We start from the raw sequence: 17,268 nt of genomic DNA, 5'->3' as shown, positions 1-17,268 counted from the left end.
CATAGTTTATCTCTATACATAGCACATACATTTGTTTGTTTACTTATTCATAATCTATTTCTCTCTGTCGAGTGAAAGCTAAGGGCTCAGACTTTTATCTTAGTCATTGTGATCCCAACAATTTACACAGTAAGCACTCAATAAATGTTGAATATATGTTAATAAGTGTTGTTGAATGTCTCAGTGAATGAATAAATGCAGCTTTATGATATTCTTGGAAGAGATAACAATTTCTTTACATCTCAGGATTATTTTTAAATCACTTACCTATTTCTTTTTTACAGTCTTTCCACTGCAGCCCTATAAAGCCCTATATAAATCTCTTAGTCTTTGCTTTCTCAATTATCCTTTATCAATAGTAAAATGTAGAAACAGTTTATTTTATGAAGGAACTTCTGAAAAGTTACTATATCATTTCAAGTGTATCTTTCAGGCACTTAAACCCATTTGGAAACTTAAACCTAGAACTCCAGAGAAATGGACTGGTTGGCTGGATCCCCTAAATACATCATATACCTTTGCAAGAACTATAATTCATCTTCTTCTCTCTTAATAGTGTTTTTAAGAGTGTAGGTTCTGCTAACATAGCTCACAACATATGTAAACTATTAGGAACCAGGAACAAAGATATGGGAGATTAGCAAACAAAAAATATCAATTCAAAGCAAGGAAACAGAGGAAATGCTTGAAAATTCTGTGAGAGCTGAACTTAATATATATTAATTTCCCAGGGTCAAGTTATTAATTTCTCAATATTAGTTTCCAAATTGGAACCTCTTTTGCTTTTTATGACAGGAAAAAATACTGTTATTGCCATTCAGGGACAACCTGAAATAAGAAAAGCTGCAGAAAGAGCAGGTTTAAAGGAAAGATGAGGAATTTGGTTTAGGACATGTGAAGTTTGAGATGCATGGAGATGTAAATTAGGCAACTCAATATACAAATACAGAGTTTAGGGGAGGGGTCTGGGCTGAAGATGTATATTTAAATATAAATGGTGCTTAACGGAATCTAAAAAAAAAAGAAAAGAAAAAACTGGTTCTGATGAACATAGGGGCAGGACAGGAATAAAGACGCAGACGTAGAGAATGGACTTGAGGACACCGGGAGGGGGAAGGGTAAGCGAAGAGAGAGAGTAGCACTGATATACATACACTACCAAATGTAAAATAGATAGCTAGTGGGAAGCAGCCGCATAGCACAGGGAGATCAGCTCGGTGCTTTGTGACCACCTAAAGGGGTGGGATAGGGAGGGTGGGAGGGAGACGCAAGAGGGAGGAGATATGGGGATATACGTACATGTATAGCGGATTCACTTTGTTATAAAGCAGAAATTAACACACCATTGTAAAGCAATTATACTCCAATAAAGATGTTAAAAAAAAAACCTGTATAGATGTACCTAACCATATAGATGTTACTTAAAATTATGAAAATAAATGAGATCACTAAAAGTAAATGTAAGCTGAGAAGAGATTGAGAGAAATTGGTAAAAGACACAAACACTACTTTTTTCTTATCCTAGAAGGATGTTCCAAAATTATTTCTATCAACATTTCTTTAACATTGGCTTATTATTAAGGTGTTGAGAATTTATGAAATGAGAAAGATATCATTTACAGGGATGCTGATTTTTGATAAATTTGGGGAGAGTGGGGTAAGAAAGATAAAGCCAATTTAGTAAATATTGTCCCAAAAGAATCCAGTGTGAAAATTTAACCAAAAGAAGAGGAAGAACTCATCATAAATGTTTCCAAGTGGAGTTTCCCCCGCTTCTTTAAGCCCCAAATCTCCTTTTTCTCTTTCTCCTTTACCCTTTTACCTCACTCATCAAGAAGTCCTCATCTTCCAATACAAGAACTCAAAGATTTTTGGCTGGCATTCAATTCTTTGGGATAAGAAAAAAAAGAAAAGTGAAATGCTAATTCAAATGGTTCTAAAAAGCCTTTCTGAATGGGAGAGAAAAGAGGCACTGAATTTTTTCTACCCATTGTTCACTGCTTTGCATATATTAGCACTTAATCACACACACACACAGACACACAGACACACACACACACACACACAAAATCATCTATCCTTTACAACCCTTCCAGGGACATTTTTTGAATTTGTTCATGTCACTTTTCTGCTTAAATTTCTCCAGAAACATCCACTATGTAAATAAAATAAAAGCTAAATTTTTTTTACTAGTTTTGTTGATTCTCTAAAAATAAAAGAAATAATGCTTTATGCATTACTCTGTAACTTTGTTGCCTTGCTTTATTTTATGTCATGAAGAATTTTCCATGTCCATATACTCTGGATTAGCATTGCATAGTATGGACATACTTGTACCTGTGTACAAAGAGAATTCCATTGTTTTTAATAATTAAAAAATAAACAGGACTTTCCTGGTGGCACAGTGATTAAGAATCCGCCTACCAATGCAGGGGACAACGGGTTCAAGCCCTGGTCCGGGAAGATCCCACATGCCGCAGAGCAACTAAGCCCGTGTGCCACAACTGCTGAGCCCGTGTGCCACAACTACTGAAGCCCACGTGCCTAGAGCCCATGCTCCACAACAAGAGAAGCCACCACAATGAGAAGCCCGCGCACCACAACGAAGAGTAGCCCCTGCTCACCGCAACTAGGGAAAGCCCCTGAGCAGCAACAAAGACCCAACACAGCCAAAAAATTTAAAAATAAAATTAATTAATTAATTCAAAAACAAAATAAATCAATTTAAATACTCATAAATAAGGCAAATATATACACAGCAGCATGACATATTATCAATTTAATAAATATAGCTTGAATGAATGAATCAGTGAATGAATTTCTACCTTCCCAACCTTACCTACATTTTCTACCATAAAAATACTGCACTTTAGTTACCCAAATGAACTTTTAGTTTCCCCAATTTTCTCTCTCACATTTTATATCATTGCACATGCAGTGCTTCTTTCTTGAACAAGCACCTATTATTTATCCAAATTCCTATTAAACTTTCAGGTCCCTGAAGAAATATACTTTCATGTAAAATTAGGTACTGCTTCTATGATTCCACTATACTTTGTCTTCTCAAAACCTGCTTGTACCTAACATACAGTTAATAATATCTCCAAATTATTACTGGGCCTCCCTACCAGGTACCTATTTAAAAGGATAATAAGAAGCCATCATGAACAACTTTGTCAATACATTCTACAATTTAGATGAAATACATTCTTGAAAGACTCAAACTACCAAAGCACACTGAATAAGATGACCTTAATAGCCCTATATCTCCTAAACACCTTGAATTGGTAGTTAAAAATCACCCCATAAAGAAAATTCCAGGTCCAGATAGCTTCATTTGTGAATTCTATAAAACATTTATAGTGAAGTAATACCAATTCTACGTGAGTTTTTCCAGAAGACTGAAAAGGAGAAAATATTCTCTAACTCATTCTGTGAGGTTAACATTACCCCCCAATACCAAAATCAGACAAAGACATTATTAAAAAAAAAAACTACTGAACAATAGCCTTCATACATATAGATGCAAAAAACTATAAACAAAATTTTGGCAAGTCATTCTAATGATATATTAAAAGAATAATACATCATGACCAAATTGGGTTTATCTCAGAAATTCAAAGTTGAGGTAACATTCTAAACCAATCAATGCAATTCACTGTATTAAACTAAAAAACGAAAAACCATATATATGATCATCTCAATAGATGCAGAAAAAGCATTTGACAAAATCCAACATCCATTCTTGATAAAAATTCTCAGCAAACTAGCTATAGAAGGGAATTTTGTCAGCCTGATAAAGGTCATTTACAACAACCCTAGAGCTAGCATCACATTTAATGATGAAAGACAGAATGCTTTCTCACTAAGATCAGGAACAAGACACTGATGTCTGCTATTGCCACCTTATTCCACATTGTACTAGAGGGTCTAGCAGTGAAATAAGCCAAGAAAGAAATGTCTTTTATGATTAAAAGGAAGAAGTAAAACTATCTTTAATCTCAAAACACATGATCATCTTTGTAGAAAATACCATTGGAATCTTTAAAAAGCTACTTAAAGTAATAAATAAACTTAGCACAATTTTACAAAATCAACTGCATTTTTATATACTCGTGACGAACAATTAATAAGTTAATTTTTTTAAGTACCAGTTACAATAACATCAAAAAAAGGACAAGAGGTGTGAAAACACTGAAAACCACAAAAATTGCTGAGAAATTAAAAAAGACCTAAACAAATGGAGAGATATACCTTGGCTGTAGGTAGGAAGAATTCTCATTGTTAAGATGTCAATTCACGAGGTCCAGCCCAAACCCAAGAGGAGGGGATTACACAAAGTCCTGAACATCAGGAGGCAGAGATCATCGGGGGCCATCTTAGAAGACTGCCTACCATGGGTACCAATATTAGTAAAGTATCTCTGCATTAATTTTTGTTGAACACCCTTATAATTTCTCTAAAAGGACTCTGGAGCCAGACTACCTGGTTTAAATTCTGGGTCTTCTAATTAATGTGTTAGCTTGCCAAACATTTAACTTCTTCATGCCTCCGTTTCCTCATCTATAAAATAGAGATAATAATAGAACCTATCTCATGCAGTTATTGTGAGGTTTAAATGATTAAATATAATTCTGAAAAGTACCAAGTATTTGGCACATAATAAACAACTGCACAAATACATCCATAAAAACAACATAAATATTTACTTACTATTCATTAAAGTTGTGTTGATTACAACACATCCTTCTTTGATTTAACTACTTAATGATGCCCATTACAAAAAAAGAACAGTTGTAGCCAAGATGTGTACAAATATAATTTACTAAATTGCATGCTATTTAGTCAACCTTAGGCATTGAAGGAAAAGTTATCTTCTTATTTGCATTTTTAAATCAAAGTTTAACAAGCAAACATATGTAATGCCTGGGATGACCATAATCCTGTTTTACCTGGTCCTCGTTTGTGCCTATTATCTAGGCAAAACTGCCAATGGTACACTCTTTCACTCTTAAAGTGTCCCAGACTGCACAAAAATTAAGGTCACTGAAGTGTGTCATAATCCTAGATTGGAATGGAAGCTGAATCTAGATAAACACATCTGCGTAAGGAGCAAACAAACCAGGGATGAAGAAAGAAAGAAAGAAAGAAAAACCTGAAAAAGGAGGAAGAAAGGTATAGGCAGTGGGGATAGGTAAGAATGGTAGAGCCAGAGTGGCAAGAGAATAATAAATGCTTCAAAATGTTCAAATACCAAAACCAATACATCCACAACCCAAACTCAAGATTCCCCTGCTGCCTGTAAACCTAGCATATTCTTAAAAGCTCAGTAATACTTCATAAAAAATTTAACTGGCATTTCCTTAAGGATTAAAAAAAAAAATCCATAAATGAATACCAAAAAAATATTAAGGTACCACATTTAATTTCCTTTTCCTCTGTTTGTAATATATAATCATAAAGTCAATATATAACTCTGAAATATTCTTTAAAAATTTTTTTAAAACTTGTTTAAATCCACACATTACAGGCCAAGTTTTAGCAAGAAATGATTTTTATAGCTATTTTTAATTTCCCACCTGAAAACATTAGTTGACTTTGGAAATTCTAATCCCTTTAAAATCCAGCAGCATCAAAGCAAATACTCATGATCCCGTAAGAGGATAAATATGTTCATTTTAATTAAAGACTAAATTATGTCTGTCACTTGGTGTGCAATTTTTGCATCTGTACTTTGAGTTGCATTTATATGCCCTATGCATTTCATTAATGAAAAATTGAAAATAAAGTACATTTTTTGAAGAATAGCCTATTAACAGAGACACTCTTAAAAGATCTGTATCTTGAATTTTCAAGAATTTAGGCTAATAAGAGGAAAGACGTCCTCGTATGTTGTACAACATGGATGAATCTTGAAAACACTATGCAAAGTAAAAGAAGCCAGTCACAAAAGACTGTATATTGTATGATTCCATTCATACAAAAAGCCTAAAAATAAGCAAAGCTATAGAGACAAAAAGTAGATTACAGAATTTAAGTTCTGTTTTCTCTTCTTAAATTCTGTTTCTAGAGTATCAAGTACAAACTATTAATCATTTCTTGACCTAATTATAGAGTGTCATAGTCCATTATTTTAAAAGAGTTAATAAATGTCAAGTTGATTTAGATGAGCACTAATAATTGTCAGATAAGCCTAATAGATCTAGACTATAGAAACAAGTAATGTAAGTTACTACCACTGATATTTTAACTAAAAACAGATCACAAAAATGGAAGATCAGTTTCAATAAAGCACCATTATTCAATAAAGCATCATATGGTCATATTTCGAAAAATGTATACATTATAGCACTAACTCTGGTATTCAGAACTAAAATGTCAGGTATAGTTGATACACTATAGAGAAGTAACCATTGTTTCTAAAGTGTATCACTTTAGGGCTTCCCTGGTGGTGGAGTGGTTAAGAATCCGACTGCAAACGCAGGGGACACGGGTTCAAGCCCTGGGCCAGGAAGATCCCACATGCTGTGGAGCAACTAAGCCCTGCCACAACTACTGAGCCTGAGCTCTAGAGCCCACGAGCCACAACTACTGAAGCCCACGTGCCACAACTACTGAAGCCCACGTGCCTAGAGCCCGTGCTCCACAACAAGAGAAGCTACGGCAGCGAGAAGCCTGCGCACTGCAATGAAGAGTAGCCCCTGCTCAAAGCAACTAGAGAAAGCTGGCACGCAGCAACGAAGACCCAATGCAGCCAAAATAAATAAATAATTTTATTTTTAAAAAAGTATATCACTTTAGAAAGTGACATGAAACTGCTCAATGATGTGGCAAAAATAGTAAGATTTAATAAAGCTAGGAGAATGATATCAGCAAGGTGGTGAAGTAGAAGATATCAACCTTCATCACCCAACAGAAAACAAAAATTAGATAGCAATCCACAAATGAAAGTAGCCCTGGGAGGGCTCAACAGTACGATTAAGAACCTACAGTAACATAGTAGGGCAAAAAATGGAGAATAACTGCATAGAAAGGATCACTGGGGAGATCAGCTTAGTGGAGATGTCTAAAGGCAACTAGGAACCAAGAGGAAGGGTGGGAACTATCAGCCACAAGCCTCAAGAGCCTTGACAACAGCTGTGGACTCGCCAAAGCTTTCACAGCGGAAGACACCGTAATGCCGGTTTTCACAAGCCCCAGCAGCTTGCTCCAGAGGATACTGGCAGTTTTTACCACCAAGGTGGCCAAAAGCTATTGCTGCCACAGATTCTGGGGAAGGAGATGTCACTGTGTCCACCCCAAGAAGGAGCTGCTGTTGTGCTGGACTAGGAAAAGAACTTCCAGCACTCCCCAACCCTGAGCACATCCCAGACTCCAGAGTCATAGCTGCTCCACCTGTTCCCACACTCCAGAGCCCCAATCTAGGGCCACTCTGTGGCATCCATGCTCCAGACTCCACCCCTGTCTCTGTTCCACACACTTCAAGCTAGCCAGCGCCTGGACCCAAGTGCCACTGTTGCTCTCTATGTACTCATGCTTCAGACTCCGTCTTCACGACCACTTCACACATACCTGCAACTCATACATCACTGCTGCTGTGGTACAGCCAGCACACCAACCCGAGAGCTGCTGTCACTCTGCAAGCACTAGCACTTCAGTCCCCAGCTCCACGACTGCTCCACAGGTGCCCACACATCAGATACCAGCACTGGTGTAAGCTCTTCCAAGCTGGACCCAGCACCAAGAGAAATCCCCTGCACCATGACCTATGTGAGAAAAAGATATCAGATGGTCTCCAGCAGCCTTTGCTGCTGGTGCAGACAAAAGCAGCCTTGGCTGTTGGGGACCCCTGAAATCTTCATCAATGCTAGCTCAGCTGATGAAGCTGCATGAAGACTACAGTGCTGGGCCTTCTCCAGAGCTAGAAATGCTTCAGCTTTAAGGATACATATAGACTGAAAGTGAAGGGATGGAAAAACATATAAAAGATATTTCATGCAAATGGAAACCAAAATAGAAAAGGGATAGTTAAACTCATTATCAGACAAAATAGACTTTAAGTCAAAAGCTGAAAAAGAGATGAAGAAGGTCATGATATAATGATAAAGGGATCAATTCATCAAGAGTATACAACAATTGTAAATATATATGTACTCCAAAATCAGAGCACCTTAACGTATTAAGCAAATACTGGAAGATCAGAAGGCAGAAATAGGCAGCAATACAATAACAGTAAGGAACTTCAATACCTCAGTTTCAACAATGGACATACAGATCACTCAGACAGAAAATCAATATGAAAATGTTGGACTTGAACTATATTTTAGACCAAACAGACATAACAGACATGTACAGAACACTGCATGGAACAGAAGCAGAATACACATTCTTCTCCAGCACATCAGGAACATTCTCCAGCCTAGATCATATAATAGGTCACAAAACAAGTGCCAACAAATTTGAGATTAAAATCATGAACACAATGGTATGAAACTAGATACCAACAACAGGAAAAAAAGCAGGAAATACATGGAAATTTTAAAACACACACTGCTGTGCAAACAATGTACCAAAGAAGAAATCAAAAGAATAATCAAAAACTATCTTGACACAAACAAAAATGGGAAAACAATGTACCAAAACTTATGGGATACAGCAAAAGCGTATCTATGAGGGAAGTTTACAGCAATAAATGACTACATTAGAAAAAGGAAATATCTCAGACAAACAACCTAACTTTACAACTTACAGAAAATAGAAAAAGAAGAACAAACTAAGCCCAAAGTTAGTAGAAGGAAGGAAATAACAAAGGTCAGAACAGAAATAAATGAAATAGAGGTTAGAAGACCAATAGAAAAGATCAAGAAAACTAAGAGCTGGTTTTCTGAAAAAAAATAAACAAAATTGACAAACCTTTAGCTAAACTAAGAAAAAAAGAGAGAAGACTCAAATAAGTAAAATGAGTAATGAAAGAGGAGACATTAAAACTGATACCACATAAATACAAAGGATCATACGAGGCTACAGCCAACAATTATATACCAACAAATTGGATAACCTAGAAGAAATGGATAAACTATTCGAAACATACAACCTATCAACTGAATCATGAAGAAATAAAAAAACACATAGACCTATGATGAGTAAGGAGATTAAATCAGTAATCAAAAATCTCCCAACAAAGGAAGTCCAGTACTAGATGGCTTCACTGGTGATGTCTACAGAACATTTAAAGAGGAATAATACCAATCCTTCTTAAACTCTTCCCAAATATTGAAGAGAAACGAACATTTCCAAAGTCATTTTAAGAGGCCAGCATTACTCCGATACCAAAGCCAAATAAGGATACTACAAGAAACAAAATTACAGGCCAATATCCCTGGTGAACATAGATGCAAAAGTCCTAAACAAAATACTAGCAAACCAAATGCAGCAGAGTTTTGAAAGGATCATACACAATGAAGTAGGATTCATCCCTAGGATGCAAGGATGGTTCTACATTCACAAATCAAAAAATCTGATACACCACATGAACAGAATAAAGGATAAAAATCATATGATCATCTTAATAGCTGTAGAAAAAGTATTTGACAAAACTCAACAGCTGTTCATAATAAAAACTCTCAACAAATTAGGAATAGATGGAATACACCTCAACAAAACAAAGGCCATATATGACGAGCCCACAGCTAACATTATACTCAATGTTGAAAGTCTAAAAACTTTTCCTCTAAGATTAGGAAGAAGACAAGGATGCCCACTCTTTCCACTTTTATTCAATATAGTACTGGAAGTCCTAGCCAGAGCAATTAGGCAAGAAAAGGAAACAAAATGTATCCAAATTAGAAAGGAAGAAGTAAAATTCTCTGTTTGCAGATGACATAATCTTATATACAAAAAACCTAACAACCCTACCAAAAAACTGTTAGAACTAATAAATGAATTTACTAAAGTTGTAGCATACAAAATCAACATGCAAAAATCAGCTGCATTTTGATACACTAACAATGAGTTATCTAAAAGCAATCCCATTTACAATAGCATCAAAAACAATTAAATACTTAGGAATAAATTTAACCAAGGAGGTGAAAGATCTATACTGGAAACTATAAGATATTGATGAAAAAAATTGAAGACAAAACACCTAAATGGAAAGCTACTGCTTGTTCTTGGACTAGAAGAATTAATGTTGTTAAAATATCCATACTACCCAAAGCAATCTACAGATGCAATGAAATTCCTATTAAAATTCCAATGACATTTTTCACAGAAATAGAAAAAAAATCTTAAAATTCATATGGAACCACTAAAGATCTCAAATAGACAAAGCAATCTTGAGAAAGAAGAACAGAGCTGGTGTCATCACACATCCTGATGTCAAACTATATTTTAAAGCTAAAGTAATCAAAATAGTATGGTACTGGCATAAAATCAGATATATAAACCAGTGGAACAGAATCAACAGCCCAAAAATAAACCCATGCATATATGACCAACTAATCTTTGACAAGGGCATCAAGAACATACAATGGGGGGAAAGGATAGTCTCTGAAATAGATGATGTTGGGAAAACTGGATATCCATATGCCAAAAAAAATGAAATCAGACCCCTATCTCACACAACTCACAAAAATAAACTCAAATTGATTAAAAACTTAAATGTAGGACCTGAAACTAAATCTCCTAGAACAAAGCATAGATGAAAATCTCCTTGACATTGGTCTAAGCAATGATTTTTTAAATATGACACCAAAAGCACAGGCAACAAAACAAATATAAACAAGTGGGACTACATCAAACTGAAAAGCTCCTGCATGGTATAGGAAACAATCAACAAAATGAAAAGGCAGTGTAAGAAATGGGAGAAAATATGTGCAAACCATATATTTGATAAGGGATTAATACCTAAAATATATAAAAATTATACAACCCAAGAACAACAACAACAAAAATTCCAATTTAAAAATGGGCAAAGGATTTAAACAGACATTTTTCCAGAGGTAACAAAAATGGCCAACAGGCACATGAAAAGGTGCTCAACATCACCAATCATCAGGGAAATGCAAATCAAAACCACAATGAGATATCACCTCAAACCTATTAGGATGTCTATTATCAAAAAGATAAGAGATGACAAATATATTGAGGATATGAAGAAAAGGGAACGCTTGTACACTGTTGGTGGGAATGTAAATTGGTACAGCCATTATGGAAGACAGTATAGAGGTTCCCTAAAAATTTTAAATAGAACTACTATATGACCCAGCAATCCCACTTCTGGGAATATACCCAAAGGAAGTGAAATTAGTAAATTAGTATCTTGAAGAGGTATCTGTACTCCACATTCACTGGGGCATTATTTACAATAGTCAAGATACGGAGACAACCTAAGTGACCATTAACAGATGAACAGATAAAGAAAAGGTGAAATGCATACACACACACACACACACACACACACACACACACACACACTGGAATATTAGTCAGTCATAAAAAAGAAAGAAATCTTGTCATCTGTGACAATGTGGATGCACCTGGAGGGCATTTTGCTATGTGAAACAAGCCAGATAGAGAAAGACAAATACTGTTTGATCTCAGTTACATGTGGACTCTTTAAAAAAAAAAAAAATGTTGAACTCATAGAAACCAAGGATAGAATGGGAGTTGCCCAGAGTTGGGGGTGGGGGTGGGGGGTAGAGTAAATGGGGAGATATTAGTCAAAGGGCACAAACTTTTAGCTATAAAATGAATAAATTCTGAGGATCTAAGGTACAGCATGGTGACTACACATAATATTATATGTATACTTGAAATTTGTTAAGAGAGTATAAGCATTCTCATCCAAAAAAGGAAAAAAAAAAGATAACTATGAGATGGATATGTTAATTAACTTGATTACAGCAATCAGCTCACAATGTATATGTACATCAAATCATCACACTGTACACTTTAAATATACATAATTTTGTTTGTCAATTATACCTCAGGGTTTTTTTTGGTTTTAATTTTAATTTTTTTGTCTGCGCCTCACGGCTTGTGGGATCTTAGTTCCCTGGCCAGAGACTGAACCCAGGCCCTCACAGTGAAAGCACAGAGTCCTAACCACTGGGCCACCAGGGAATTCCCAGCCTCAGTTTTTTAAAAAAAGGTTAGATAAAGCTAACTGATATATAACAGATTTCACTACATATTATACATACATATATACTTACACATAAAAATAAACATAAATGTATATAAAAATTTAAAAATATATGTATATATTAATCATTTTTAATATGCTCTTTGGTCTTAATTCAATACTTTTGATACCAGATAAAACAACAAAATTTTATTTTTAAATTTTCTTTCTGTCTAGTTATGGTGATCTGATATCTTTGTACAGCAGTTTGTTTTAAAATTATATCAATAAAATAAAACAATAAAATATCATTTGCTAAGAGGAGATAACATTTTGAGTTTTTATACTTTTTTCCAAAAGTAACTATGATTACCTAATTAACTAGGTTCCAAATGGTTTTCTGCTTAAAACATTTAAATCCCTAGGACAAAATTTGGCCTAGTAGAGATAAACCCATCAATTTTTCTCTGGAATTCTTGATAAACACATTATATATTCTCCCTAGTGAGCTGACATTTTGAGCAAACATAAATCATGATCTTACCTCTAAATGGTGGAGTCACAACCCTGAACATGTTAATAAGTGAGTTACATGAAGCAATTTTCAAAGTTAATATAGAATTATCTATGGAATGCTCATAATTATTTTTACTAAAAGTAGAACTGTGATTTAAACATATGTTCAATTTCACAAATCCAAACTATATAAGGGAGAGTCAAGAACTGGTAAAACCCCCAACCAATAAAAACTTAAATATTAGAGATAATACTCAGATAGTCATCTCATTTAAGTAAGTCACTCTGTGGCCCTAATAATTCAAAGATAACTGTAGATTTTTAAGTAAGCTAAAAGTTAATTTGAGACTTCAATAACAATTCAAAAAGGCATTCTACACTGTCCCAAAGGGCATTTTTCTAACCTCCATTACATAACTAATCTAAAATGATATGAGGTATGAATTTTTTGTAGTACTGTTCTTTAAATCCTGAGATGATTTCTAGTGCTATCTGAACATCAGGAGAAAAGTTTCAAAAGAAAATTTTGTGTTCAAATCTCAGACATCAAACAGGCACTCAAAGTAGCTTACAGAAGCAAAGAAGAGCTCTGCAGAGGATCAGAAAAATATCTGGGCCAATTCAGAGTAACAAGTCAGACAGTTGAATGTTGTAGCCAGTACAAAGAAAGGGTGGCTAACTGCCCAGATGTATTTCCCTACTCAAATACTTATAAATGTGCACTCTTAGTATAACTCCTGTCATTTGATGCAAAAGTTAAAAAGCCGGGAATTCCCTGGTAGTCCAGTGGTTAGGACTTGGCACTTTCACTGCAGGGGGGCCTGGGTTCAACCCCTGGTCAGGGAACTAAGATCCCGCAAACTGCGCAGCACAGTGCAGGGCAGCCAAATAAATAAATAAATTGGTTTAAAAACAAATGTTAAAAATCCAATGCAGACACAATAATAAAAATGTGAAGCATCAAGAGCCCACTGGGCATTGCCTTTTTTGCGGAGAGGTAGGGTTTTATAAATATAAGTACAGATGCCAATGCAAATATCTGTGATCATTCTGTTAAACATATATAACAGATATTTTCCTCTAGTAATTTCATTGAAACTAATCATATCATATATATTTTTACACAAAAGTTTCTATATTTGCACAATTCCTAGTATATTTTTAACTCCTCAAATATATTTGGAAACCATTCCAGACCACAAGACCTGAGGAATTGCAGAATTTATCAGAATTACGTGTCAACACATATGAATATAGAACCTTAAAATGTTGGTTTTATTCAGCAAGTATATCATAATCAAAGTTTTTTGGTTTACAATGTGAGGTAGATAAAGTCAATTAAAATAAGTGTAACTGTAAAAAAATAAATGAACTCAGAAACTTTAACTCTACAACTCAGTTAACAGGAACATTTTTCAAAAAGCTAAATTCACATTATCTTACTGGGTCTCAATATTCTGATCCTGTATACTTTATACTCCCCCTCCACAGAGTCTAATGTGGAGTCAATGGGCACACCACAGATGACGCATATGTTAAATACTGCCTTGCAAATTAAAAGAAATAATCCACTTAGCCAAGATAGAATAACGCTTCCATTTTGCTCATTTGTTTATTTGTTATTACTTGTTTTCATTTTTAAATACTAATAAGAGATCAAAAGAGAAGCATCTTTAAATGATTTAAGCATGGTTCTAACCAACCATGATTAGAGTATTAAAAAATTAAGACAGACAGCAAAGTATAATCAAAGAAGACAGGATCACCAGGGCTTGAGCCCTGCTCTTTCACTTAAATATTTTGAACTGGTCTCCTCATTTCTTACATGGGAAAAATAATAAGAATATCTACTTCACAGAATTTTTGTTGGAGAGTAAGGAGAAAATGGATCTGAATACAGTTTTATAAAACAGGAAAGAAATATATGAATTCACTGGGTTATCATCAAGTAATAATTTTGCCTGAGGGAAAAACTATTCAACATATAGTATAGTAAATATGCTTCTTTATACCTCTTAATTAAAATATTTTAAATTAAATAAACATTCATCTAAGTAAACTGAGTAACCACCGATGTCCTCCTCCCTTCTAACAATTTGGAGGTAAGACTAATTAATATATTTTATAACCAAGAGTGATGACCCATTTTTATGTTTAAAACAGATTTTTCTCATACTTTTCAATCTTGCTTTTAGCATGTATTTTGTTCAATTAACAAAACATATATGTGCTTCCAGTTAAAATTTATGAATAGACCTTAGGAGAAGAAAAGATATATATTAAACTTCTAAGTAAACTCTAAATCTTTTCTCTTATTTGGTTCATTTAATGCAAACACAACAATACTGCAGTATATTCTTTCTCAGTGGTGAATAATAAATTACCATTTTGCTTTCTCTGTACTCATTACCTGAATGAGGCTTTAGATAGAACCAAATATAGTTACAATATCAAACACAATAATCAAAGGTAAAATACTTGCAACAAACCATACCTAGTAATAAGAACTGCATTATCGTGGTGGGCAATCCCATTTTCTGGAATGGTGTTTCCATCACTTTGGTGGGAGAGAATGGATTTCTGCCATTTACAGAAGCTATCGAGGGACTTGTCTGCATGGTGGTTTATCTCCAAGTTTGGCTGCAATACAACATGCATACCAGAAATGTTCCAAACAAATTACTAAGGTCAGTTGTTAAAACTTTTGAAGGCTAAAGTGGGACTATAATTAGAAGTAGTGGTTTCTAGGAATAACCTCTTGCCAATTTTTATCTCTGTAATATTTGACCTAGAATTAATTTAGTGTATTATTGAACAGACATTCTTTCCAGTTCCAGCTTTAATGATAATGTGAATATATGTGATTATCAGCCTACAAAACCAACCAAAACCACTTTATAAGGTCTGCCATGCAAATGCTCATCTTTATACTGAAACATATAGCTAACACACATACATATAGCTTTAACATGACATAAGAGGTATATTCTTGTAAACTCTTTCAAATTTGCTTAAAATATTAAATGCTTAGAGCTGAAAGACATAGTCAACTAGAACTTTCTAAGAGGAACAATAATAAAATATATTATTCTTTAATATATAATTCTACAGTCTGTCTGTTAAGAGCTTTAGATTTATAAACTAACTCATTCTTACCTGATCTTCTGTGAGAACAATTAAACGGGCCACTATAATATTCACAACGTTTCCTAGGCTGGAATCACGGTAAAGTTTGGCAACCTGACCTCCAGAAAATAAGAAAAGACACAAAGTCAGACAAAAATCATAAGGTGATTGTTTGATTTTATTTTTAAAGTGGTAAAACAATTTTTCATCCATTTAACCACTGCTTATATAAAAAGATTCTTTTATCCCATACCACTTAGAACTCTACCCTCAAGATGCCTTGGTAAAAGATTTGTTATACAAGTCTACTTCAAGAAAAATTGTCTCCTAAAGGTGAATTACAACATAGTAATTAATTAAGAGGGTGAGCTGATCTAAATGAACAATAAGGTCACCTTTAAATTTATTTTCTATGGAACTGAAAAAGTAATAGATCGATTCTTTCTAACTTTTGATGAATTAATTCTCAAAATCATTATTTCACAATAAAAATCCATGACCTTAGTCAAAAACCATAACAAACTATTAAGTTAAAAATTATATAGAGGGATCAAACTTACAATATTCATCACACTCAAAATGTAATGTTCAATGTCTTTGCGGCCATGGTAGCCCACCATCATTTTGTCTGCCACTACTAATGTCTCCACAAACCGCTCAATGCTTACTGATCTCTTCTGTCTCTGGTGGATATGTATGCCATTAATTGGTAGTGAAGAAGGAAAAGCAGATGTGTCATTCAACCACCAAGGTTTGCCACTTCTTAGGAGGTCTACAATAAAAACAATTATCTAGTTCACATAGGTTCACTAATTAAACGTATTTATTCATGGAGTTTTCATGTAGACATACTTCTCATAAATTCTCTAACACACTAAGATTTTTCAAAGTGAGGGAAGGGGATGAGGAAATGCAGTAGTGAAAAAATTAAACTTCAAATTTTTCAAAATAATCATATTACCTGAAAAAATTAATAACATTCAACTGCTCATGAAAACAAAACAAAATAAATCTAATAGTTTACTTTAAAAAAGGAATCTTCAAATAATCATTTCATATTTTTCCAGTGAGTGATTATGTCATAATACTTTTAAATTTAGAATATGTACTTAAAAAAATCATTTAAAGTTGTTTAAAAAGCAACTAAAGCATTGACTTTCTAAACAGCCTAAGACAGTTCTGATGAAGAATATTAATGTTGCAAAAATCTATTCCTAAAATGCTTTTTGAGCATTTATTTTAAAGTAAGATGCTTTTATTAAACTATCTTAATAGAGCAATTCTATACTGCTCTAGAAATCTCAAATCTAAAAGGCTGTGAATTATCTTTTTCATTTAATTTTGTATTCCACAACTATTTATCCTGACAAAGTACCCAAAGTATTCCTTTTCCATAACCTAGAGGTTAATGGCATTAGACTGAGAGTTGAAAGACAATGATTCCGACATAACTCACTTTAAACCACATTTCAGTGTGGATTGCAGCTTTATCCTTTGATTTC

General features: G+C 34.2%; 1 protein-coding gene across 1 annotated transcript in view; it reads right to left on the bottom strand.

Moving 5' to 3' along the window:
• The window catches only part of ADAMTS6 (ADAM metallopeptidase with thrombospondin type 1 motif 6), a gene marked incomplete at both ends in the record, with an annotated part of 263,234 nt that overhangs the window by 228,118 nt on the left and 17,848 nt on the right, over positions 1-17,268 (bottom strand). Inside the window, 3 exons of the mRNA XM_082837370.1 lie at positions 15,135-15,280; positions 15,797-15,880; positions 16,327-16,538. Of these exons, the coding sequence (XP_082693496.1) occupies positions 15,135-15,280; positions 15,797-15,880; positions 16,327-16,538 (442 nt within the window). The remainder of the gene's footprint in view (positions 1-15,134; positions 15,281-15,796; positions 15,881-16,326; positions 16,539-17,268) is intronic.

This window comes from Leucopleurus acutus (genome assembly GCF_964270905.1).
Source record: "Leucopleurus acutus genome assembly, chromosome: 3".
Taxonomy (NCBI): Eukaryota; Metazoa; Chordata; class Mammalia; order Artiodactyla; family Delphinidae; genus Leucopleurus; species Leucopleurus acutus.
The sequence above is the reverse complement of the archived record's forward strand: the minus strand, read 5'-3'. Positions and strand labels throughout refer to the sequence as shown.